This window comes from Apodemus sylvaticus, chromosome 17, assembly GCF_947179515.1.
Source record: "Apodemus sylvaticus chromosome 17, mApoSyl1.1, whole genome shotgun sequence".
In the NCBI taxonomy this organism is placed as follows: domain Eukaryota; kingdom Metazoa; phylum Chordata; class Mammalia; order Rodentia; family Muridae; genus Apodemus; species Apodemus sylvaticus.
The window spans coordinates 47390344-47417291 of NC_067488.1; the positions used below are offsets into that span (position 1 = coordinate 47390344).

Below are 26948 nucleotides of genomic sequence, written 5' to 3' on the forward strand. Positions count from 1 at the left end.
TGTTTCTTATTTTAAGACAGGTTTTCACTGGATCAGGTTTGAATTTTTAATCCTCCTGCCTCAGTCTCCCAAAAAGCCAGGATGACAGGCCAGAAATGTCTGCATCACTCAATGAAGGGACTACATGTCTATCTCCCCTCAGTGTATCATTCATTCATTCACTCACTCATTCATTAATTCATTCTCACTCAAACACCCCTTTCTCCTCACATTTTACAAGATACTAGGACACAAATGTGACCTTGTCCTCCCTGGACTTCCAGATAGATTAGAAACAGACCAGTGAGCCAGGATGTGCCCTGAATTCCAAAGAGTAAGCGCTCATCTGACCCACGTCTGTCAGCCATGCCCTTTCCCTCTAGGATCAGAACCAACCCGCCAGAAAAGGCCTGAGCCACAAAGCAGCCCACAAAGGAGGAAAAAAATTAAATCCTAAAGAAAAAGCATTTTTTTTTGAGTACCTACTACGTTCCAAGAATCTCACACTGCTCTTTCTACACTCCCAAGGTTGAGTGTGCACACAGTCCCTTTGCACGCATGTGAAGTGACACCCGGGTGTAATGCGTGACTAGCCCGAGGTCACATGCCCCCAGAGCGGAGAAGCTGAGGCTCAAACAACAGGATCTGGCCGCAAAGTCACAGGGAAGGATGGAACAGATTGGGGGAGGGGCAACTTTTCTTTGAAGGAAAGCAAAGCCCTGCCCATCGCTGAATGCCTTTGCCTTTTCTTGGGTGAGATTTGGTGAAGAGCTCAGAGAGGACCCCAGAAGCTAGAAAATCCTATGGCTTGTATATGAAGAGGTTGCCCGTGCCCCCCCAGAGAAGGTCTGTCCTTAGGACCTTCTTCCCCTGTGACTGAGCTTGTGGGTGCCCATAATCCATCCATCTGTCTGTCTGTCTGTCTGTCTGTCTGTCTTTACCAGTGCCCGCCCCACCTCTGCCTTTCTTCTGCTTCCTCGCCTTCCAAGTACTCAGATACCAGGGACTGAGCTAACTGGTGAGACTCAACTGCCTTTAGGAAGTGTGCTCTGCACCAGGAGCCTGCGCACAGACCCCTGTGGCCAGGGCTAACTTCCTCCCACAGGGTCTGGGCGGGGCAGGCAGGAAGGGGCCATGACTGGTCCTCTTGGCTACCCACCAGAGTAGCAGCTGAGCTGGCGAGAGGAGCAGCTGGGCCACCGTCCCCTGGGGCTTCAGAATGGATGTGTGTCGTGCAGGTAAGCAATAGGTCCCAGCCGTGGGGGCCTCCCTCAGTCTTTCCTCCTGCAGAACAGAGAAGCAATGGCAGCCCTGCCCAAAAGGCCTGGAAACAAAACTGGTTTTAACCAGTCCCAAACATCAACCTGCATGTGCAGAGAGGCAGGCGCTGGGCTGGACTCCGGGTCTCAGGGTCCCACAGGGATCTGAGTGGCCGCTGACCCCCTGGGCTCTGCACTAGCTACGGGATGGATGGTGACAAACTAGGAGGCCACAGGCCAACACAGCTCAGCAGAGAGGGTTCTGGGAGTTCCAAGGAAGAGCTTTCAGAAGGGAAGGTCCTCCGCAAGGGCCTGGAGGTGGCTGGATAGAATACCTTCTGATGAAGGTGGGTACTGTCGGTCGCGACACCTGCCTGGACGGCGTGAGGGCCCTACAGAGCCTTTTCAGCTCCTGGGGCCTAGTGACGGTTAATGGAGGCTGGGGACATTGCCTGAAGGAGTAACATATTCAGTGAGGCTCTGGAGCAGTAAGCCTCATTCACTCAGTAGCCAGGGTGGTGTGTCTGAGGGACAGAGGAAAAGGACAGGAGGGACAGGCTGGTGTAGCTCTCAGGGAGCCAAGAACAGGGCTGTGGGAGGAGCCATGTCCCTGCACCCTGAGCCTCAGAGAGTTCTCTTGGAGTTCTAGGCTCTGAGGAACAGCAGCTTCTACCTGCCTGGATCCCCAGGTCTATATGACTGGTCCAGAGTGTCACCTTTCCCCAGATGAAACCTAGCCCAGAGCAGCCAGGCCCCACCCACTGGCACTGGGCCCCACCCACTGGCACCAGATGCTATGCCTTGTTCTGAATCCCGGTCTCTGTCTCTGTCTCTGTCTCTCTGTCTCTGTCTCTCTCTCCTTCCTTTCTTTCTTTCTTTCTTTCTTTCTTTCTTTCTTTCTTTCTTTCTTTCTTTCTTTCTTTCCTTCCTTCCTTCCTTCCTTCCTTCCTTCCTTCCTTCTTTCTTTCTTTCTTCTCCTCCTCCTCTTCCTTCTTCTTCCAGATTTTTGGAGACAAGTTTTCTCCATATAGCCTTAGCTGTCCTAGAACTAGCTCTGTAGACTAGGCTGGCCTCAAATAGAGACCTACTTGCCTCTGCCTCTCCAGTGTGGAATTAAAGGTGTGTGCCACTGTCCCTAGCTCCCTCAGACTCTTTCAACAGCCATTCATTTATGGACGGAACACAGGAGGTTGTATGGGGTGGCTATGGCCACCAAAGATCTCCTTAATATAACTTCTCCTTGTCTTTCTGGGGCCTTGTGGGGGAGGAGAAAGGAGCAGTGAGTTAAGTTCCACAAAGACCCAGGGACTAGGCTGAGGCTCAAGGCCGACAAGAAGGCGAGGCTCTCCACAGACTGCTTCATCTTTCTGTTTGTTCCTTTATTCGTTCATTTTACAAATAGCCCAAAGGGGAGCTGGCCGATGTTCCAGGTACTGAGTAGAGGGCAGAGGACTGGGATCCTCACCCGGCCACACCCACAAATGAGGAGAATGAGAAGCGGGGCTGGGGACATCCTGGGGGAGGCATCTGGGAAGGATGGAGATCTTTCCATGGAAGCCATGTTGGCCGGGGCTCTCCTCAGATTCATTGTCTCAGATTTCCTTTGTCCTCCTGGCCTGGCTCTGAGCAGAGCCAGAGTCAGAGGCTAGAGGGAAGTCCTGTGAGGTGCCAGGGCTGGGTTTCTTCTGCACAGGCACGGGTTCCCTTGTGATGTTTATGGATGGGGATGGAGGCAAAGGCTCTCCCAAGCTGCCTTTGGCTCCTGCCATGAACCTCTATTATAGGGAAGCAGGCTAAGGCCCTTCCTTCCCCAGAGCCTACAAAGAGGTGAGTCTTGACTGATGAAGGCCAGCGGTGGAGGGCATGGGGTAGGCAGGCTAAAGCTAGAGGGCACTGGCAGGGAGAGGAAGTTCCCTCCCCTTCTACCTAACGCCCCTCAGGAGCCCCCTCCCTGTGTGCCCAGTGGTACCCCGTTCACCAGGAAAGGGGAAGTGGAGCCAGCTGGCCTGGAAGCCAAGCTGCAGGCACTAAAAATAAAGACGGGAAAGAGGAAGGCCAAGGGGGAAGTGGTAAGGAGCTGAGGTGGCGGCTGCCGGGCAGAGGGCACTGGGCACTCATCGGTTTGAGCCTGGGGCACAGAAGACAGAGCAGGCAGGGGTGACGGGTGACCACTTTTCACACCATTGTGGTTGGCACAGGGTCAGAACACCCAGGGTTGTGAATTTCACAAGGCTCCAGGAGGGTTGTAGACTCCGGCCCCAGGGGGTAGGGCGTGAACCCCCAACCCCACCACCACCCAGCTATGTTGGCTGAGAGAGATCATTTTACCTCTCTGAACCCCAAAAGTATCACATATAGCAGGGAATTTGAAATTCCCTCCTCAGAGCACGGAGGACTGAGAGACAGGAGGAACAGTACACACAGTGGGTCCTCAGTTGAGGAGGGGGCATTGGGAGCACTCAGGGCATTGGGAGCACTCAGGGCCAGCACACAGAGGCGGAGCGACATTGGGAAGCCCAGCTTCTACCTACTGCAAGGTGGTCAGAAGTCAGTGGGGGGCGTGGACATGGAAGGAAGATTGACAAGACCTGGCAATGGCGGTGCCCAAAGGCTAGAGGGAGGTGCTGCCAAGATGCCTGGGGTTGGGGTACATTCCTAGAGCTCAGAAGAGGCGGGTAGAGGGGAATTCTCAGAGTTGTTTGAGGTCCAGGAGCAGCTTGGTAGCCTGGAAACCAGTCCAGGTTTCGTGAGAGATGCTGTCGGTGACGTGTATGCCTTTAGTGCCAGCACTCAGGAGGCAGAGAGGCACAGAGGCAGGTAGAGTTTGAGGCCAGCCTGGTCTGGTCTTCAGAGTGAGTTCCAGGACAGTCAGGGATGCACAGAGAAACCCTGTCACCAAAAAAAAAAAGTGTGTGTGTGTGTGTGTGTGTGTAAACCATAACAAAAAACACAACAACAAAAACAACAAATAAAAAAAAAAAAAGAAAGTGAAGAGGACACACGGTGGTGCCAGCCTCTGGCCTCTACAGGGGGTGAACACACATGCTCATCCACTCTCCTAACACAGACACATGCATGCACACACACATGTGCGCACACACATGCACATACATGTACACACACACACCTGGCTCTCCTGGGCAAAGCCTTGTGTCAGTAACTATGCTGAAATCCCATACTGTTCCTTCCCAGTGGTGTGACCTGGGATATGTCACCTCACCTCCTGAGTCCCAGAGTCTTAAACTGAGAACTACCTGTGAGGACTAACTGACTGGATCCCTTGGGTGTCACACTCCTTTCTCCCCCTCAGAACAGGATCTCTACCCCTGTAGGGAAAGTCCCACTGAGGCACCGGGCCTGCCCTCCTGCCTAAGGAGCCCGGCACCCAGAGGCATGTGCAATGGGAAGGGACGCTTTCTGTCCTGGAGGGACCGTCCAATCAGGAGACCTGCTCCTCTGCATCCCCACAAGGCTTCTCCATTCTCTAGCAGGCCTTGATGGTGACAAAGGGTGGGGACATTCAGGTCCTACTGCACACAGCCTTTGCTAAGAAGGGGATCTTGGCTTCACATGGTCCTGTGGCATTTGAAAGGCCTTGAGTAGAGGAACGGTATCTCTCTGAACCTGTGTGCGCTCCAGCCAACATGAATAGCTGGGCCAGGATGGGGCTCAGTGGTTGGGAATCTGTCAGGCATGTTCAAAGCATTTGGTTCTATCCTTAGCAACACAAAAATAAAAATAAAGGACTGGCTGATCTTTCTTACAGCAAAGGTTTCAGTCCAAGGGAAACTGTGGCCCAGTGCCAGTATCTGCACCTGCCTGGTTAGACATCAAGAGGTGGTAGTCAGGGGACCCAGGAAGGACTCCAGCTTCCTGCCATGCTATATGGCTAGTTCCTTCACTGTGCCAGGGCCAAGGTGGCCTTGTAGGAGGCTGGTGAGTCAGCTGAGGTGGTCACTGGTCATGTTGTGTCTTCATGCCCCTCCTGGTGCCTGCCTGCTGGTGACCCCTGCAAATCTCTGCTCACCATCCTCTATAAAACCACCCAGGTCTCCTCTCAACCTGTGCCTGCCCCCCAGTCTTTCCACCGTCCTTTCACTTGGCCTTGGTCTCATCGAGTCACTGCTAAGTTCCTGAACCACAGGAAGTGGTGAATCGGGTACCCCGGTTCTCCACGGTGGTCTTCCTGGGATGGCTTGGAGATCCTTAGCTGCCCACATTGTTGGCTGTAATTTGCTTTTACACTTGATCTTAGCCAAAAGGCCAAGAAGCGATTGTAATTTGCTTTTGATTGGTTGGCTTTTTGGTTGTTGTCAATGAGACTGCATCTCACCCTATAGCCTAGGCTGCCATCAAACTTGTAATCCTCCTGCCTCAACCTCCCAAATGTTAGGGTTACAAGTATGACGAGCTGCTGTTCCTGGCTCTGTGGAGGTTCTGACTGGAGTGTGATAGGCTGGGTGAGTGCACAGTGTCCTGCTGTGGCTCCAGCACTGAGGGGCCTCACTTTGTTTTGGGAGCTGATGGATGGCACAGGATTAGGAGCCAGTCCGTTCCAGGGTCCCAGTTTACATCTCTTCTCAGAGCTACAGTGTCTGGGAGTGCAGACTGATGGCGTGCCAACCACCCCCTGCCCCTTCTCTTTCCTCCTCCTTCTCCTCCTCCTCCTCCTCCTCCTCCTCCTCCTCCTCCTCGTCCTCCTTCTTTGGCAGTTCTGCCACTTTATTTGACATTCAGCAGGTTTCACACTCTCATCTACATTGGTGGTCTGTAGAATTTTTTGAATGTGGTTACAGGGACATAAGTTACCAACGTGTAGAGCCTCTGGTGAATCCTCATCCTCATTACGTCTTCTAGACAAACATACAATATGAAGCGTTCCCTATTCCTTTGGCTCAGACAGTTTTATTGAGCCTGATATCAATGCACACATCTGGACTCCCCATCTCCCTCATGGCAAATTTCCAGATTTCTTTGAGTGTCTGAGGGGCACACTTCTTGAAGCCCACTCCATGGATGTGTTCATGAATGTTGACAGTACATCTCAAGTCACCACCTCGCTGATGGCAGAGTCACCACCTCGCTGATGGCAGAGTGGCCCTTCTTCTTCTTGCCACCCTTCTTTGTGGGAGCCATTCTGCCAGGCTCAAGTTGGAAAGGCTCTGTTTTCCGTTCTTACAAATCATCCTAGTAACGCTCATTTGCCAGCTTCCCTTGCAGCTAGGTATGGCAGGTGACCCCACAACAGCCACAGGAAATCTCTCTCCAGGGAGTAAAAAGAATTATGATGAAGAAGTAGGGCTACTGTGGAAAGGGATGTCCAAGAATGCCTCTCTGTGGCGGTGGCATCCAGTCAGGCTCCAGTGGTACCAGCAAGTGTCACCAGCACCATGGGTGTCACTTTGTTTCAGGGGTCTCCCTAGGAGGAGCCCTGGGATGCAGAGCCAAGCAATCCTCCTCTCTCTCCAGATCCATCTGAGCTTAGCAGTGGGGAGACCAAGGAGCTACAGCAGATCAAATGGCATAGGAAGCAACTACTGGAGGACATTCAGGTATGTGCACATATATGCTCACACTCATATAGACCTACAGACACTCACACTCAACAGACTCATACCTGATCTCATTCAGATCCACACATGCTCACACTGAGACCTACATACCCTCATACTAATGGCTAAACTACACATGCCCACAAGCCAGCCCTCAACACTATCTCCTACTCTCCTGACCAAAAGTTCAGAAAGCCAGTCTTCTCCTCCCTGAAGCCCCAGGCACCTGCCCGTCCCCTCAAGATCCAAGCATTAGCTCCCCCACCCCGAGTCCTAGATCCCTGGCTCCTCTCAGCTCAATACTAGGTCCCAGAGCCCCAGTCTTAATCCCACCTCAAAAACAGAAAATGGGCTGAACCTGTCAGGGACTGCCCACACCAGCTCTGCAGCCAGGCACGAGCTAAGGACTCTTCCCTCATGTGCCCTTTGGACAAGGTCACACCCACCCTGGGTTCAGCTCTGGGGAGCTCACCTGTTTCTTAGATGATCACTTCCATGATTATCAGTGACCTCCAGAGACAGGAGTCCATTCCTCGCCTTGCTCAGTGCCGCCTCTGGGCCTCTGCAGACTTTCTTACCTCCACTTAGGGCTCCTCTCAGCTCTCCTCAAATTCCCACACCTTCTTCTTCCCAAACAAGGCTCTACCTCATCCTTCAGGCTGCCTGACACTTAGACACACACACACACACATACACACACACACACACCACACACACACACACATGATTCCACACAAAAGCACCCACACAGCTATTGAGTACACACATGTCCGACTCCTTCTCTGACATTCCTGTGGTCACTTTCTGCATAGTTCACCCTATTGCCATGCACCCATGGCCCTGATATCCCCAAACTCTAGCTCCATGAAAACGGAACCTGGGCCTTGTTCACCCCTGGCCCCTGGCCCCATAGCTATAGCATATAGGTATTCAGTTAATACTATTGAGAGTGTCCCCATTATGCCTGTGGATGGAAGCAAAGCCAAGATCCCTGGGGACCGGGTCTGTCAGCCCTCAGAGCAAGGGGTCCCGTGCCAGTTCTGATCCCTAGGAACAATCCAGGAGTACCACGTCTCAGTACCCCTCATGTTGTAGAGAGAGGGTGCTTGCCTCTTGGGCCATTTGCCCTGTTGATCTACTACCTGCAGGGTGGTACCAGGACAGCTACTCTCTGAGCAGTCCAGCAAATATGGTTAGTGGGCAAGCTGGAGAGGGGACCTCCTCTGTACTGGGCAAGCCCCGGAAGCAGGCAGAGGCATGCTGGGATGGGATCGAGAACAGCACAGGCCTGGAATCTGCTCTGCTGACATGTGAATGCCCCATCCGCTGTGGCCGTCTCTTGTTCCCTCTGTTCCAATGAACTACACAGCTCCTGAGAGGCCTGTGCTGCCCTGGCCCTGGGGTACCCATAGCACTGGGCATATGAAAGGCACTTACTGACAAGTGACTGGGAAGATGTGATGCCGGACAAGAGGTGGCATCCATGCCCTAGGTGGCCATGGAGAGCCACAGAGGACTTCTGAACAGGGAAGAGCAGCACCAAGCTTCTATGGGAAGCTGCCGGCCAGGTGGAGTGAGGGCTTGGTGGTGCAAACAGCGTGCAGGAGACTTCCTGGTCACACGGGAGGAAAACGCAAGCTGAGAATAGGGTCGGGTGTGTGCACAGGGACTCCCACCCCTGAGATGAGGGCTGGTACCCGCACAAGAGCACACGGAGGTATTGAGCTCCTGCTTTGAAGATTAAAAAGGCACAGGAAAGGGGTGGGGCTGAGCAGGCTGAGGGAAGAGCGGGAACGATAAGCAAAGCGGGACCTCCAGGCTGACCCTTGCACGTGTGTCCGTCCACAGAAACTGAAGGATGAAATTGCAGATGTGTTTGCCCAGATTGACTGCTTTGAGAGCACCGAGGAGAGGTGAGGGGCCTGGCCCATCTCAGACGATTCCCGGGCACATCTAGCTCCCTGTGTGCCATGGATGGTGGAGGACCCAAGGATTTGACCACAGTCTCATACATATGCACTGTCTGGACCACTCCCCATTGATTCTCAAACAGCCCCCACACTATGACCTCTCCACACACACACCCACGACCCTGGACAAGGGTCAGGGAGCTCTGGTATCTGGGCACCAGACGCCTGGCCTGGAGTACGTCTGCTGGCCCACTTCATTCCTCACACAAGAAGGTTCCTGCTGGCTCTTTGCCCTAGGGTTGAGTCTTCTTTCTGGACCTCAGTTTCCCCATTTGTATAAGGAGGAGGTTGGGTTCCCACACAATCTCCTAGACCCCAAACTCTTGACATTGTAAAACTACACGTGACATTTGAGCTACAGATAGAAAAAAAAATCTTTGAACGTTTTAAGTAAGTTATGTATTGGTTGGCGTTCATAGGTCTTCTGGGCCAGATGCAACCACTTGCGGCCAGCAGGCTGGGCATGCGCACTAGGACTCTAGGGCACTGAAGTATTGAGCCTGCCCAGCCTCCAAAATCCCTATTTCTCAAGCAAATCATGCACACACATATTCATGTATACACATGGACACACACACACACACACACACACCTCTTGCATGAAGGTAGCAGGTGGTTCTTGCAGAGAAGGAAACAGAGACCTGGGGGAAGGGGGAGAAATGAAAGGACTTAGTCTCATGGCTTGGCCCAAGAGTATATATATAGCAAGACTTATGTTCAGGAGCAGCCCTTGGGGCCCCTGTCTCCTTCCCAGTAAGCTCTGCTGAGCTCTGGAGAGGCCCAGAGTTCAGTGCTCAGCTTACGGCTTGCCCTGCCCCTTGACACCCTCCCCGCCCATTCTTGCCCTCTCAGGTGGTCCAGGGGCGGGGCCACACATGGAGTTCCAAGGGCATGCTGGTCCTCCCTCGGGGCTTATGGGGGACAGTGGTATCCAGAGCCACCATGTTGATATTCCTCTGTTCACAGCCGGATGGCGCAGAAAGAGAAAGAGATGTGCATCGGGAGAAAGAAATTCAACATGGACCCTGCAAAGGTTCGTATCCAGGGGAGGCACCATGGATCCCACCGGAGTAGGCATCTAGGTGGCCACAGGAGGAGGACATGGGCCTCACTGAGGTGCACAGATGACCTAAGAGAGGGAGCTGCCTTCTGAGCACCTTTGTGGCCGACCCCACCAACCACCCAACAGAAGAGAGAGCTGAGACCCCTCAGGGACAAGCCTTTGGTCCCCAGCTAGGGCTGGCGTCTTCATTCCCTCACACTGCAGCCCGGAGACAGGAACGGTGTGAAGTCCCCTGACTTGGCCCAGTGCCCTTGCTTTCCCGGCTCCACTTGGGAACCGGCTTAGGGCTGTGAGGCTCTTAGACCCTGAACTCTCCCTGTCCCTAGCACACCGGGGCTGCAAGAACTCATTCTGAATGTTTGTCGCCCATGGCTTCAGAGCCAGCCAGCTGCCCTTCACCCTGCCAGGTGGCCATGGATTCCCTCTCTACCAGGGGCAGCCATAGGAAGAAGCCACCTACCACACCAGGGCAAGAGTCCAGGCAGCCACAGGGAATGCGGAACTCGGGCTGGGACCGCCCTGGCTGTGCATTCACCCCCCACAGGGCCTGCACCACTGCCTCACTTATCCGGCCTCTTACAAACATGCACACGTCGCCAGCTCTGGCCACGGGGGCGCCCAGCAAAGCTGGCTTCAAGGTGCAGGGAGGTGGGGTGTGCCCTCCCACCCACTGGAGGGGAGCAGCGAAGGTCATTGCCGTGGAAGCTGACTTCCTCCCAGGTGGGGTTCACACAGTCCCCTCCCTTTATGGTTCAGCTGGTTCTGTGTGACTTTCACACAATGAGCGTCGATTGCTCCTGCGGCGAAATGAAACTATTTGGAATAATAAGAGTGGGGAGCTAATGAAATAAGAGGGTGACTCACCGAGGCTTAGAACTGCGGCTTCCAGCAACCACTGGAAGGAGGTTGCAGTCGAAGCGTGCGCATGCGCGTGCCAGGCTGGAGGGACCCCAGGAAGCACTGCTGCACTTAGCTCCCCGAGCAGAGCACGCCTCCAGAGACGGGGAGATCACCACCTCCCGAGGGCGGCTTGAGAACACCATCCCAGAACAGGCTGTGGGGAGTCCACACACCGGGTCCCCCTCCCTCTCCCTCCGCCGCCGCCACCGGGGGGCCTATGGAATAGGGGCTGCTCATGAACTCTGTGTCACCTCCAGGGCATCCAGTATCTCATTGAGCACAAGCTGCTGACATCCGATGTCCAGGACATCGCCCAGTTCCTGTATAAGGGTGACGGTCTCAACAAGACAGCCATTGGCACCTACTTGGGGGAAAAGTAAGAGGATCCCCAGAGAAGGAGCAGAAGTGAGGGTGTGGGGTGGACATACCGCTCAGGGTGCACAGTGCTTGGGAAGTCATCATGCTTAGGACTCGAGGTGAGCACTGGCTCCCAGGCTCTGGTATATTCATTCATTCATTCATTCAATCATTCATGCATGCACGCATGTTGTTTGTGCCTGCTGTGCTCTCAGATCTCTTCCAAATGCTGGCTGTATAAGACAAGATGGTCAAATGCCTGTCTTCGGGGACAGGTGCTTTCTGCATGGGAGAGAGACAGAAATGAGCTCTGTTGGGTACACAGAAGGCAAACAGAAGGGCTCTGAGCTGGGGCTCTGGTTTCTGTTGGCGAGGAAGCGAGGGCTGTGGACACAGGAGGATTCCAGGCGGGGAGAACAGCCAGCACCAAGGCCCTCAGGCAGGAACAGCTCAACTCAGCAGCAGGTCAAAAAGAAGGATTGAGAGGGAGGCAGGAAGAAAGGGTGCGAGGCAGGGGGATCCGTGGAGGCTCTAGACAGGGAGTGTCTGGGACCACCTTCTGGCTGGCAGAGGGGTGGGCCACAGCGTAGGCGGCTCAGTGAGTCACCAGCCCTTCTCACACACTGCTGACCTGAGAGCCGGGGAGAGAGAGGAAGTGGAGAGGCCTGCGTCTCCTGCGCTGATGAGGAAATGGGGAGGCAGGGGTGGGGTGGGGTGGGGGCTATGTGCAGGAGCTGGAGCAGGGTCACCAGGCAGGAAGTGACCAAGGAAGAACTTGACTCAGTGGCCCAGAGCCCACTGCCCACTGTCTGTGTGTGTGTGTGTGTGTGTGTGTGTGTGTCCAAGAGAGTGAGACAGAGGGAAAGAGACAGAGGCGTGCCCCCACTGTATAACTGGGCTGGGAGGCTGTCATCTCTCCCTCCCTCTCTAGAAGGTGGACATGGCAAGTTGACAAGTGTACCCTCTTGTCCCGCCCCTCCCCAGGGACCCTATCAACTTGCAGGTCCTGCAGGCCTTTGTGGACTGCCATGAGTTTGCCGAGCTCAACCTCGTCCAGGCCCTCCGGTGAGTGGAGTAAGGAGGGCATGGGGTGGGGGTGGGGGTAGGGGTTGAGGTAGGGGTGGGGGGTAGGGTAAGGGTGGGGTCCTACCCAGGGCTGCAAGCAGAGGAGGAAACTTGAGAGGCCCATGGCCCTGTAGAGCTGAGGCAGGAGGATTCCAGGCATAGAAGCCTGAAGCTGCCTCTCATTGCCCCACCACTGTGATATCTGCAACTGCCACCCCTCAGGCGCTGGCCTCACCTGACAGCTCTAGCACCGTGTTCTAGCACTTTCTAGGCTAGCACACACTTACTTTTTCCTGTGTCCAGCTCTGGGTAGAATACAATGGCTATGGCTCGTGGCTGCCTGACTCTAGTAATCTTGCCTCCATGTGTGTCTTCCCGTCCATGGGCACGGTGTGGTACCCCCCTGAGCAGCATGTACCCCATAACATCCTCCCCAAACTCCAGCTTTGCCCCTCCATCCCCATGTGACCCAGAGCAAGGCACGAAGAAGAAATCTCAAAGCTGGCCTGGCGCTCACACCTGTCATCGTAGCACTTGGAAGTCTGGGGCAGGGACACTGTGTGAGCGCCAGGCCAGCATGGGCTACACAGAGAGTTCCAGGCTAACGTGGGCCACCCTCTCTATTTATTTATTTATTTATTTATTTATTTATTTATTTATTTATTTATTGGTTTTTTGGAGACAGGGTTTCTCTGTGTAGCCCTGGCTGTCCTGGAACTCACTCTGTAGGCCAGGCTGGCCTCAAACGCAGAAATCCGCCTGGCTGGCAGGCCACCCTCTCTTAAAAAAACAAACAAACAACAACAAAAAAATGAAACAAAAACCAGGAAAGGAAGGAGGGTTCCCTAGGCCTCTATTTCCTCATCTGTAACGTGGAAATCAGGGCCAAGCTGGGAGGGCAGGAGGACTAGATGAGGAAGGGCTTGTAACCTGCCACAGCTGGTGTCACGTGTCAGCTTTAAGTCTTGCTGAGACTTCGTGTCAACTTAGGAAGTCGTAAAACTGCTGCTGGGAAGGCCTGGAAGTCAGATCCCAAGAGGGGGATTTAATCTGGGCTTTGAAGGATGAGTAGGAGTTTGCAAGGCTAAGAAGAGGACACTATTAGCTGTATAAGCTTCCTGGAGGAGGGGCTTAAGAATCACTCATCTGTCTGTCTGCCTGTCTGCCTACCTGTCTGTCTCTGTCTGTCTAGCAGCAATCTATCATCTATCTACCTATCTATCTATCTATCTATCGATCTATCATCTATCTACCTATCTATCATCTATCTACCCATCATCTATCTATCTATCTATCATCTATCTATCTACCTATCTATCATCTATCTACCCATCATCTATCTATCTATCTATCATCTATCTATCTACCTATCTATCTATCAATCTTTTTTGTCTCTTTTCTCCTTCTTTCTGCTTTCTCTTTCTTACTTTCTCTCTCTCACTCAATAAGCTTCTGCTGAGCAGGATTTTTAGTGACCTGAGGAGATAAGAGAATTTAGCTGACACTACGTTTCCAGAATGTAGGGGTAATGTAGGTCCCAGGAAGAGGGGGGCCCATGGGGGAGAGATGCTGCCCAGGGCCCCACAGGCAGAGCCTGCTGCTCCGCACCGTATTCTGTGAGACTCCGCGTCCTCCTGTGCTCTTGGCATCTTCACACCTGACCTCACCACCCCATGTTTGGGCCCGCGGTCGCCGGATTCCCATTCACCACCTGGTGATACCTGCTTCACTGACCACTGTCCTGTCCCGCCAGGCAGTTCCTGTGGAGCTTCAGGCTGCCAGGCGAGGCCCAGAAGATTGACCGCATGATGGAGGCCTTCGCCGCTCGCTACTGCCTCTGTAACCCCGGAGTCTTCCGGTCCACAGGTGACAGACAAGCTCCTCATGTCCCCCGAAGCACTGCACCCAATCAGGCCTTTCCTGACCCCTCACTGAGCACCAACTCCGTGTCTGTCTGAGGAGAGGGAACAGAGAAAGACAGAGCAGCACTGGGATGTGGGGGTACAGGATGGCTGCTCAGAGAAAGCAAAGTCCGAGTGAGGTTTTGAAGGATGAGTAGGAGTTCTCTAAGAAGTTAGAATGGGGCAATGCCTTAACGTCTCCACTTAAACAAAGGCTCCAGTGCATATAACATCCTGGGAAGGCAGACAAGGGGCAAAGGACAGAGCAGGTGATCTTTGTCACCCATATCTGTGTCTCCAAGGGTTACCAGATATTGAGATAGGGACACGGTGAGGGCGGAACCACCATACCACAAGCTAAGTTTTGGAGGGGGTCCCTGTGTTCCTGGTGCCTTATACGTACAAGGCCTTTGGACCCTCTCATCAGCATCCTCAGATCCCCAAGTCAGCATGGGATCTAAGTCCAGCAGCACATTGTCCCTGGGGAAGCACAGAGCTAGAGACAGACAGGAAGCAACTTCGCCCTATGTCAAACTGTTCCTTTTCTGCTGCGCTTAGGACAAGGGTCCCCAGAAGCCTTTGCTGTACTTGGCCATGACCTGTGAACTTGCATTTGCTAACTTGCTGATTTCTATACACTTAAACACCCAGCAAGGGCAGGGAGCACATCAGCCCCAGCAAGGGCAGGGAGCACATCATCAGCCCCATGTTCACCTGCGACTCCCAGAACCCAGAACAGTGCAATGCTCAATAAACACTGGTGGAAGGCTGGCCAGGGGTGTAAAATAAAATGTATGGGAAGGCCATACATTTATAATATCAGCACTAGGGAGGCTGAGGCAGGAGGATCACTGTCAGTTCAAGGCCAGCCTGGGTTTCATGTAAGACCCTTTCTCAATCAATCCAGTCATTCAAGCCACATAGAAAGGAAGGTATTTCAATCATCCGATCAATTTGTCACTGTGTCACCTAGACTCAACTTCCTGTTGTCTCAGTATCTGGTCTTCAAGATGGAGGTGCAGCTGCACCTGTCTCCCAGGACAGGCCTTGGGGGTGTAGAGAGCTTGGCACAGGTCAAGGGGTTGGGAACTAGGCCCGTCAGGTTCCAGATCCTCAGGAGACCCAGGACAGCAGTCAGCCCCAAAGCCTGCACACAAATCTGTACATCATGGCAGGCTGTTGGCAGCTTGGCCCGAAAAGGCGCCCAGGTTACCAAGCAGCTTAGAACAAGCTACCAACTAATGAACAGGGCGGCTAACAACGAGTTCCCAGGAGGCAGAGAACAGAGTGGGCGGGCCTGGAAGGGCTGCAGCTGACAGCAAAGAGGATCTGAAAGGGAAGGAGGAGGAGGGAGGGAAGGGGGGAGCAGTGCTGATGTTTTCGGGAGTGGGAGTGGGAGGCTGGGCCTCGAGTATCTGCCAAGTTCAGCCAGGGAGGGGCGGGCTGGACCTTGCCAGGGCTGGGACAGAGGACAGGACAATAACCTGGGCCAGGACTGTGACCAGTGCCAGGTTCCACAGACACCTGCTACGTGCTGTCCTTCTCCGTCATCATGCTCAACACCGGCCTACACAACCCCAACGTGCGGGACAGACCGCCCTTCGAGCGCTTCGTGTCCATGAATCGCGGCATCAACAGTGGCAGTGACCTGCCTGAGGAGCAGCTGCGGGTGAGTGAGCTCACCACTCCCTCCCTGACCTCAGGGGGCGGCAGGACAGCAGAGGCAGAGGGCGCGGCGGTCCACCGCGCTGGTCACTACTGTGAGGTGGGCTCTCCTAGGTGGGCATCATTAGCCCGGCCTCCTCTCAGCAAGGATGTCAGCCGGTGGACCACGGGAAGTCCGTCAGATTTAGATTGGGGGGGGGGACCCTGGCCAGCCATTATGCACGCTTGCCTCAAATGGGACTTTAGGCCCAGCGTGTGGCTCAAAGGCGCGCACAGGCTACAGGGATCCGTCCCCAGCACCCCAGTACAGGGGACAGTACCTCCTAAGCTCAGAATCCCAGCCTCTCTGCAAGCCACGGGGACGAAATGCTTGGCTGAGTGCGCAAAGGGAGAAGGCCAGTCTCCCTCAAGTCCCTGTTGGCTCTACAGCAAGCCTCTTGTCCCCAACATGGTGTCCTTGACACACGGCACCGAAACCTGTTCTTGGCACAAGGGATAACTCCACACAGGTCCTGCCTAGAGGTCCAAGGTCTGGTGGAAAGGGGTCCACACGTGACTCACGTCTATAGTCACACAGCACACTAACATCACCCATGATGACCTCGAGAGATTCGATACAGAGTGATGTGATGCTGCCATCTTGGGGGTGGGGGAGGGGAGGCAAAGATGTCACCCCAGAAACAACCTGGCCAAGTGTGCTCAAGGCCCTTGGCCCAGTCCCTAGTGCTTGCTTTTAGAATCCAGCACGGAGGCAGGAGGAACAGGAGTTCAAAAGCTACATAGCAAGTTTGAGGCTAGCCTGGGTAAGAGAAGATGTTGTTTCAAAACAAACAAGCAAAGGGAGGCAACAACAAAACAAAACCAAACAAACCCAGCCCTCAGCTCTAGCTGGAACACAGGAACATTGCACACGTCTGCTTGGGGGCAGAACCAGCAAGCCTCCTAAGAGGGGGAGGGGGTCTCCTCCCTCTACTGTGCCATCCCCTCCCCCTCCTCATGCCCCCAGGCTGGAACTTTCTTGGAAATGATAGCTTCCAGTCTGTCTGGGAGGTTGGGAGGGGTCAGGGACCCTGGTCAGCAGCACAGAGCCAGGGGAAGAGCAGGGCTCACGGGTGAGCATGAGCGGTCTCAGCCCAGCTGGGCTCTGGAGTCCCTCCGGCAGGAGTGAGCGGAGCTCACAGGGTGCTGATTTCAGATCTTCCCCAGCTGTGTCCCAGAGCACTCGGGCCCACTCCGAGAGCCAGCCCAGGTTTTCGTGGGCAGCCACACGGACGCAGGCTCCGCTCCTCTTCTCCCGGGCCTTGTTTTAGGTTTTAGGGGTTTTTTGTTTTGTTTTGTTTTGTTTTTTTGGGTTTTCGAGACAGGGTTTCTCTGTGCAGCCCCGGCTGTCCTGGAACACACTCTGTAGACCAGGCTGATCTCGAACTCAGAAATCTACCTGCCTCTGCCTCCCAAATGCTGGGACTAAAGGTGTGAGCCACCACTGCCTGGCATTTTAATATTTTTTTTAAAAAGCAAGAACCCAGTGCCACACTGTCTCTTTGCAGAAGTGAATTCTCCCTGGACCTCTGTTGCTCAACTGCCAAAGAAGCCACAAAATGCTTTTAAGTGCACCAAGAGACAGAAGTGAATTTACACAGAGACAAGCCCCAAGAGAGGTCACCCCAAGGTCACACAGCCCCGGAGCCTATGCTTATAGGAAAGACTATGAGAGGTGTATTGTGTGTGTAGGGGACCGGCTGGGACAGAGTACTTACAAGGTTCTAGGTGCAGAGGTAGGGGCTGGACACAAGCAGGAGACGATACCAGTTCTTCTCTGGGCCATTCTCCAGGCCTCTCTGTCAGAGCAGGCAGTGTCCTAGTCTGCAGCTGTGTTCCCCCCCCCCCAAACCCTCCACCCCGTTCCCAGGGCCAAGCTAAGGTCACAGGGTACCACAGGAGTTAGCTGACCGGAGGCTTCATGTTTGATAGGAGAGGCTGCCTCCTGCAAAGACTTAGAAGGTTTTGTGGAGAGAGGGCTTGAGCCGGCTACCTTCAGCCGTCACAGATGAGAGGTTGGTCCTAGAGGACACCCACTGAGGTGTCTGGACTCTCGTGTCCTAAAACAAAGAACAGAACCAGGGACATATGGACAGTGATGGAAATAAAGTTTCCTAAGGAAGAAAAAGGCATTTCTGAGAAGGGAGGAGGGCTAGAGATCTGGGGCAGGACCAAGAGTCAAAAGCCGCAGGCCCCAGTGCTCGCCGTTCCGGGGCCCTCACAGAGTAATGTCCTCTTCAGCGTTTGGAAATGGAGGTTCGTCTCCTGTGAGTTCTGTCCCTTACATGTGACCACAGTATACATGTGACAGTCAGAGGAACTTGCAGAAGCTGGTTCTCCTTCCAAAGAATCCAAGTCAGGTTATTAGGTTTGCCAGCAAACGCCTTTCCCCACTGAGCCATCCTGCTTGTCCATCATATGTAAATCTTGATACCTCTTTCTCCATGCCTTCCTGTCCTGCCACACTGGCTGGGAGAATCACAACCAGTATCACTAGAAAGAACAGGGATGGAGCTGGAGAGATGGCTCAGCAGTTAAGAGCATTGACTGCTCTTCCAAAGGATCCAGGTTCGATTGCTAGCACCCACATGACAACTCACAACTCTCTGTAATTCCAGTTTCAGGGGATACAACACCCTCACACAACACATGCATATAATTTATTAGTTAGTTAGTTAGTTAAAAATTTAAAAAACAGAGGGTTCCCTTTCCCTCAGATGGTTGGCTTCAGGTGTGGCTAGATCCAGGGGTTGATGGTTTGTCACATCAAGGCCACCCCACACCCTGGCTAACTTCTAGACCCTGGCTTCTGCAGAGATACCCAAGTAGGTCCAGGCTGTCAGTTTCTCCTGGAAAACTAACCTCCTGGAGTTAATTCCTATTGACTGGCCAGGGTCATGTGTCTCTGTCTAAACTAGTCAGTATAGCATATAGGATACAAGGCTCTAAATAACCAATTGGAGGTTCCTCCCTGGAACCTGGGGATAGAGTGGGGTATCCAACTCACTGCAAACCTAGACAAAAACGAGAGGAGAGGGGATCCTAGGAATTGGGCCACAGATTCACCCAGGGCCCTGAAAGTTCTCTATGCAGTGGTTTGTTCCGAGTCAGGGGCTTCAGGGTGTTTTCAAAACACAGGAAGCGTGGGCGTGTTGCACTGTCTCTGCAAGGCAGAATACAAACATCGCTACTGTGACCGCAGAAACTTCGAGGTACCCTTGTGGGTTTAGCAGAGGCTGAAACCTTGTCTGCCGCCCTGCAGCCTCCTTGGGCTCACTAATACTTGTCTGTGCTGACAGCTCAGCATCTGTGGCCTTCCTGTCCCAGATGCTCATTCCGCTGGCCAGGCCTCTTGGGGGTCCCCAACATAAAGCCTGCCACCCTCACCCCCATGCACCCCTGCCCCTACTCCAGCCAAAAAAATCGGTCCCCACTTTCCTCCACCCCTACATCACAGTGAGATTGAGGGGGGCACAAAGGCTGGGCTGGAGGATGGTCCAGCCCCCACCTCCATAGATTCAATCACTCAGCTGGGCGAGCACTGGGCCACCTCCAGCCTCACCCTAGCATGTGCTATCTAGAAGGTTCTACTGTCTGCCTAAGAAGAAGAGGGGCATCTCCCATCATGAGCCCTGCCCAAAGCAGTTCCTGCCTGAGCTGCTGTGCCCAGGGAGGGTAGGCATGTGGGTGCCCGAGGCACCCACCCTGCTTACTCTGCCCGAGGGCAACACCGGGGAAGGCACAAAGCGTCTAGGTGTGGCCAATGCAAAGGAGAGTGACAGTCACCTGAGGAGACAGGGATTTGGTGGGGAGAGGTCACAAGCATGCCTCAGGAGAGGGCTGACTTACCAAAGGTCACCCAAGCCTGGTTGCCCAGGCCCCGGACCCAGTGGACTGAAGTCATTCTTTCCTCCTCTCGCAGAACCTGTTTGACAGCATCAAGAGCGAGCCCTTCTCCATCCCTGAGGATGATGGCGGCGACCTCACCCACACCTTCTTCAACCCCGATCGTGAAGGCTGGCTGCTCAAATTGGGTGAGACCTCTGTGCACATACTCAGATACGCCTGCCTGCTTACACACATGTGGAACACACACACACACACACACCTACCTTAGGAGTGGACCTGCACAGCTTCTGGGTCTCTCAACCTACAACCCAGCAGTCTGCTTACATTTTCTATCCTTCCTCTCAATCACTCATCCACCCACCTATCTGTCTACCGAACCACCCACCCACCTATCCATCTACCCACCCACCCACCTATCCGTCTACCGAACCACCCATCCACCTATCTGTCTACCGAACCACCCACCCACCTATCCGTCTACCCACCCATCTATCCACCAACCCATCAATCAACCCATTCACCCATCCACCCACCCACTGTCTTTCTATCCACCATCTGCCGACTCATCCGTCCACTTAGCCACTCATCTGTCCAGCCTCCCACCTCATCCTCTATCTACCTATCCCGTTCATCTATCCATCTACCCACCCCTCCACTCACATCCCTCTACCCACCCACTGCCCTCTTCATCCTCTCATCTGTCCACCAATCCATTTTGTCTCTATCTATCCATTTACCATCTGTTCATCAATCCACCCACCCACTCCTCTATTCATCCATCCATCCATCCATTCTTCCATCCATGTACCCTTCAATCTATCCACACATTTCCTTATTCCTCCTCCTGTTCATCATCCATTCACCCATCAACCTATCCATGTATCCATATAGTCACTCATCCATATAGCCACACATCCGTGTATCTACTCATCCATATATCCACCCACACATAAATACATAAAAAACACTTCCCCTTCCACCCATTCCAGTCTTAGGGGTGCAGGGGGCAAGGGGTAGATGCTCGGGGGTAGTGGAGACAGAGGCTCCATGGATGTTTCTCTCCCTGAGGGGTGAGAGAAGAGACTAGCAGAGTAGCTCTGCTCAGGACTACTAACTGTGAGGTGCTGGCCCCTGAACTGCAGCAGGACCTTGGGGTGGTCAATCTCAGGAAGCTAAGAGTCGCAAGGTTAGGGCAACTTCTCCAAGACCACACAGACAGCAAGCATCCTATCTAGGGCAGCAGCCTTGGTGTCCCTGAAGCAGCAGGAGAGAGAGACAGAGAGACAGAGAGACAGAGACAGAGACACAGAGACACAGAGACAGAGAGAGAGGAGACAGAGAGAAGAGACAGAGGAGAGAGGAGAGAGAGAGAGAGAGAGAGAGAGAGAGAGAGAGAGAGAGAGAGAGAGAGAGAGAGAGAGAGAGGATGCAACTCACACAGATTCACAGTGAATACAGCAATGACTGCCCGGATGGTTGACGGAAACAACCAGCCCTTTCTCCACAAATTCTCCCAGGAGCCTCCCCAGCCTGGCCAGCCAGGCACGGACTGGGATCTTCTAAGGCAGATGAAGAAAAATACCTCATCTTGGAGGAAGTGCCTGGGCTGGGGAGCCTTGATCACTTACTGTGTACCTAGACCCTGACAGACTCACCTATATCCCAGATGCCCACCAAGTCTTCTGTCTGTCACCCCAGCCTCTCCTCCCACAGTCCTCTGGGACTCCTTTGCTGCCCCAGGCGCCAGTTTCCAGCCTCCAGACGACAAAGGGGGTATCAGAGCCTCACGGCAAAGCTTACCACCCACTCACTCGTCAGCATCAGTTTCTGCACTTGGACTGTGGGGGCAGCGACCCGGGAGAGTGCTGGCCACACACCGCATGGCTAAGCGTTTGGGCTCCAGGGCAAGGATTTGAAAGCACAGGGCCATGAATACATGGCCCAGTTTTTACCAGCCTTGGTTTCCTCATCTATAAAATGGGGTTGTGGGTGGCCACCCAGGAGGAGGAGGATGGCCACAGGGATTCTCGTCCTCGTTTCTTCCCATGCCTGATACATCAATGGTAGAGTGCTGTGTTACCACCTGTTCTCAGCGCTGCAATAAAATACCCAACAAAGGCAACTTAAGGAGGAAGAGCTCCTCCACAGGAGTCGGGAGGCTGTCACATTGTATCCACCGCCAGGAAGCAGAGAGCAGAGAAGGCTCAGTCTCTCCTTTTTCAGTCCGGGACTCCAGCTCCTGCTTGCTGCTCACACTGAAAGGGAGTCTCCCCACCTCAGCTAACTCAGTCTGGAAACCCTCTCATGGACAGATATGTCCAGAGGCTTGTCTAGATGATCCCAGATCCTATCAACTTGACAGTCCATATTAGGCATTGCAAGTACTTAAAGCAAGCACAGGTCTGGGTGTGGGTTCAAGTCCAGGTCAGGTGACAGTGGCCTGGGAGAACAGGGAACAGCGCCACTGTCCCTCTATCTGATCTCTGGGAATCCAAATGGAAATGAGGTGGTGGGAGTTGCTGGGAGCTGCCAGCACATAAGGTATAGAAAGAACGGTGTAGAGGCGTGGGGAGCAGAGAATGCTCCCAAGGCTCTGTGACTGTCCTATGTGGGAACTTGGTGGCTCAGGAGGAGGAAGGCTGACCCTCCCTTCTGCTGGCCTCTTGCAGGGGGCCGGGTGAAGACATGGAAGCGACGCTGGTTCATCCTCACGGACAACTGCCTCTACTACTTTGAGTGTACCACTGTGAGTGTGTGGGGACGTGGGAATAGGACACAACCAGCCACGACCAGAGCCTACAGCCACTGCCGCTGCGAGGCAGTGCGAGGCCCTTTTAGAGGGCTCAGTGTCCCTACACTCCTGTCTCACAGCTGTGGAAAACTCAGAGGCAAAGAGGAGAAGGGGCCTGGGCAAGGGAGAGCCCTGGCTTAAAGTTGGGTTTTCTGGGCTGAGGCTGTAGATCAGTGTTAAAGTGTGGGTCTAACCTGAGTTAGCCAATTCCAAGCACTCTGGAGAAAAACAAAAACAAAAACATTGTTCAAAGACAGATTGGAGTCGCTAAAGGTGTGGGGACTCATCCCCATCATCTCAGCACTGAGGAAGCAGAAGGATCCTAACATGTTCAGGGCTAACCTGGGCTACAGAACAAGATCCTTCACCCTCCCCTAAAAATGTAAAAGGGTAAGGACTGGAGAGATGACTCAGCAGTTAAGCGCACCAGGGGACCTGGGTTCAACTCCCAGCACCCACATGGTGGCTCACAGCTGTCTATAGCACCAGTCGTGGGGGAAAATCTCTGATGCCCTCTTCTGGACTTTGTGAACACTGCACACATGTGGTACACTTTCTTGCATTCAGCAAAACACCCTTACACGCAGAATAAAAATGAAAAAAAAAATTGTAATTGGGCCTTCCAGATCCCAAGCAAGGCTCTAGTGCTGAGCCGCTCTGGGGCTCAGCAGTGTGCAGAGAGGCTCTGAGGCCACAGGCTTATTTCCTGCCCTTGACCTTGCTTCCTTAGGACAAAGAGCCGCGGGGGATCATTCCCCTGGAGAACCTCTCTGTGCAGAAGGTGGATGACCCCAAGAAGCCGGTGAGAGTGCAGCCGGGGATTCCCTGAACGGCTGAGGGAAGGGACCTGCATGGGACCCTCCATGAGGCCCAGCCACTCTGTAGGGTCTCTCCTGAAGCTTTGGGTGCAGGAGGGACAGTTGTCATTGAAAGAACGAGCCCCAGTTGTCTTGTGGAGTTTGATTCTGGCACTAACTGGGAAACTTCTAAATCCCAGCTCTTTTCTGAGCCTTGGTGTGCACGTGTGCGTGGTATGCGCGGACACACCCCCCACCCCAGATCTGTTACATGGGATTTTAGGAAACCTGGTATATAGTAGGTGCTCAGTTTCCTCTCCTCCTGAGCTGTTTGGGAAGGACACTCTGTGGGAGTTACTGCTCTTGACCCCCCAGGAGTGTCCCCCACCCCAAATTTTACCATCATACGGCACCTCACACAGTTCTGCCTGGAGCTATACAACCCCAGCTGCCGGGGCCAGAAGATAAAGGCTTGCAAGACAGACGGGGACGGCAAGGTGGTAGAAGGCAAACACGAATCCTACCGTATCTCCGCTGCCAACGCCGAGGAGCGTGACCAGTGGATCGAGGCCATCAGGTGAGGGGCAGCAGGGACAGTGGACATCTTCTGTCCCCTTCTGACTTCGTGGGGGGGGGGGTCTTCTTTCCTTGTCAATAAAGGAGCAGACTCCAGATCTCCCTCCTGTTGGGTGGCCATCGGTGGGCGTGTTCTTGAGCCAGGCACTCTGCCAAATCCGGGGAACACAAAGGATTCCCCAGTGGGGGGTCCCAGGCACTTGGCTTGCAAGGAGCTTAGCCTGGAAGCGGGGAGGGACAGCGACCCTGTACGTAGGTCACAGGGCGGACATGGGCGAATGGGAGACCTGTCAGCTAGAAGGCAGCAGTGGCCGCTGGACAAGGAATGTGAGGAATCAGAGAGACCCAGAGGTGACAGACCCTTGCTCAGAGCCGCACAGCAGTGAGGGACCCAGGCGGCTCCACTACCAACCCTCTTGTTTCTCCCGGGTTTCTAAAGGGTCTAGAAAGGAGTCTGGTGGTGTCTGCCAGCTCTCACCCCTAACTGAGGTCTCATCCTTGCTGGGTCTGCCTCGGGGTCAAGGCTAGCAGGCCGATCTTCCCAACATCCACCTCTGGCCTTTCTCATGCAGCGGGGTGAGCCACACACCCCAAATCGTAAGCCTGGAAGTCCCACCCTCCAGCAAGCCCTGAAGTCTCATTTCCCTTCTATCCCTAGGGCCAGCATCACCCGAGTCCCCTTCTATGATCTGCTGTCTGCTCGGAAAAAGAAACTTGTCGGAAAGCAGTGAACTTCCGGGAGGCGGCGCTGGCGACCCTGTAGGACCTACGGTACCTGGAGACACTGAGAGACACCTCTCACCTGCTGTGCCTGCTCCTGCTCACAAACCTGCCCCTCCCCCATCACTGGAACTGGCTGTTGGGGGGATGTGGATCCTTAGAGGACACGGAGCCCACGGGAAAGCCTGCCGGGAAGAACTTATAAAGCTCTGTCTGGGACCACTGTGGCTGAGGGGTAGGATGGGAGATGAGCCGGCCTAGAACCCACTGCCTGTATCCCACCTTCTCCCTCCCCGCAGGAGGGCTATGGATTCCCTTGGAGGCTTCCAGCTCAGACATTTTCCTTCCCTTACATTGGGCCAGGCCTTCTCTGCCATGAACAAATATCAGCATTCATCTAGCTTGGAGCCGCAAAGCTTCAGACAGAGCCCTCCGCGGAACCCAGCCCTCCTCTGAGTCTTACAGGAAATGCCTTGGTCCAACTGGCTTTTTGTCAGCTTGGCATTCAGGGGGAGCTGGGAGACCAGGTGACTGAGACCGACCGAGCTGGAAGGTCCTGAGGATGCTGCTAGCACTGTTTCCAAGGGCTCTGCCCTGAGCATATGAGCAGAGGGGACCCTCGAGGCCGTGACAGTATCTATGGCTGGCAGGTCTGACGTATGGCTGAGAAAAAAGAGAGAAGGGACTGCTTCCGGTTGTGCCGACAGGAGGACGGCTTAGAGGCCGCTGCGAGCAGCCGGTAGCACAGGACCACTACCTAGGTTAGGGTCAGGCTTACACAGACTCTCAGTCATGACACCACCGATGGCCACCTGGCCAGCAAAGCTAGAGTAGTCCCGGGCTCAGGATGGGCCCCTGTTCCCGCCTCCTGCCAGGGCAAGGCCAGCTTTCTATACACAGCAGGCGGCTGTGTCACCCGGAAGGTCCCCCTTGGGGGGGATGCGTCTCCCCCAGAACACTTGTACTTCCTGTCCTGCCTGAGGAGCCCTCCCCCAGCTTCAGCAAAGCAGCAAGAAGTGGGGATCCCTGTGCCCTGTGCCAGCCCGGGCTCTAAGAAGGAGCAGCAGGCAGCCAGGCTATCCCCTCATCCTCTGCAGGAGCACACATGTGTGCACTCTCTACAGGGTAGGAAGAGAGGTGTGGTGGGTGGGGTCGGGGGAGGGGGTAAGACACCTGTCTCAGGACAGACACACACCTGGGAGCAGGGGTGAGGCAAACGGAGCCCTTGCTGGACAATCAAGGAGTTTATGGTGAGCGGAGCCCACACCAGCTGCCCCCATTTGGGGATTAAGGAACCCTAAAGTCTTCCTCTGCCTCTGGCATGTGTGTGTGCAGAGGCATGTGTGTGTGTGTGTGTGTGTGTGTGTGTGTGTGTGTGTGTGTGTGCAGAGGCTGTCTGACCCGTGTCCCTTCTCCTCTCTGGTCCTCGGCTTCTTCCCCAGCACTGAGGTGGTGGGACACCATTTTCTTTCCTGTTGTAACACTTAGAAGCAAGAATAAAAGCTCATGACCCAGCTCGTGGACAGAAAGCTATTTTTCTGTCATTGTGTTGCCACCCCTGACCCCTCCCTGGTCCTCCCCACCATCCTTTTCCCAGACCAGGAAGAGGGAGGGGTTAGTGATCCTTGGGACAGTGGGGGCGGGTACCATGCAGGACAGAAGTTCCCCAGGACAGTGGGGGCGGGGTACCAGGACAGTGGGGGCGGGGTGCCGTGCAGGACAGTTCCCCAGGACAGTGGGAGCGGGGGTACCAGGACAGTGGGGGTGGGGTGCCGTGCAGGACAGAAGTTCCCCAGGACAGTGGGGGCGGGGTACCAGGACAGTGGGGGCGGGGTACCGTGCAGGACAGAAGTTCCCCAGGCGCTGAGCTGCTTGGGCCCCCTTGGGGCAGGAGCAGGGGCCAGGCTGGGCTGGTTCTGCTATACCCAGGGAAAGACAGAATTTTCCAGAAGGCAGCACTATCTACAGAGAGAACAAGTTATATGGAGACTAGGTATGATCCCACCACTCAGGGACAAGTGTGGCGAAGGATTGTTTAAGCTTTGCTGACTGTCTTCACACAGATGTTTATAAAGCGCCCCAGCTGGGCCAGGCTCGGTTCCAGGCACTGGCAAGCCAAGACAGAATCCCCGCCACCTGGGCTCATGATCCAGTGCTCTCCTCCGCTCCTCCACTCAGGCTCTGGCCTAAAATCCCGCCATCAGGACCCTCCTCAAAAATCCTTTTGGCTGAACTAGCTCAATTTGCTCTTATTTTCCTTCTGTTGTCCCATGTATTGAGTGCTTACCATGGACCAAGATCTTTGCAGCAGAGCCAGGGATCCAATGACCCGGGTGATATTCAAGGCTGGAGGCTGGAGAGATGGCTCACTAGTTAAGCGCACTCGCTGCTTCCCAGAGGACTCAGGTTTAGTTTCCAGCGTGGACACAGCTCATCCACCTGTAACTCAGGATATCCAACCTCTT

At 54.3% G+C, this 26948-nt stretch overlaps 1 protein-coding gene across 2 annotated transcripts; it reads left to right on the forward strand.

Moving 5' to 3' along the window:
- Window positions 1-1079: 1079 nt before the first annotated feature.
- Window positions 1080-25031, forward strand: Cyth4 (cytohesin 4). Of its 2 annotated transcripts, XM_052160556.1 has the most exons (13): window positions 1080-1217; window positions 6708-6790; window positions 8639-8703; window positions 9727-9793; window positions 10981-11099; window positions 12065-12145; window positions 13899-14011; window positions 15567-15715; window positions 19673-19784; window positions 22269-22345; window positions 23121-23192; window positions 23610-23764; window positions 24422-25031. In XM_052160556.1, the coding sequence occupies exons 1-13, from the start codon at window positions 1199-1201 to the stop codon at window positions 24492-24494; spliced, it is 1185 nt and encodes a 394-aa protein (XP_052016516.1). In that variant the 5' UTR covers window positions 1080-1198; the 3' UTR covers window positions 24495-25031. The 2 variants fall into 2 exon arrangements, with proteins under 2 accessions (XP_052016516.1, XP_052016517.1); XM_052160557.1 differs by lacking the exon at window positions 6708-6790.
- Window positions 25032-26948: the final 1917 nt, after the last annotated feature.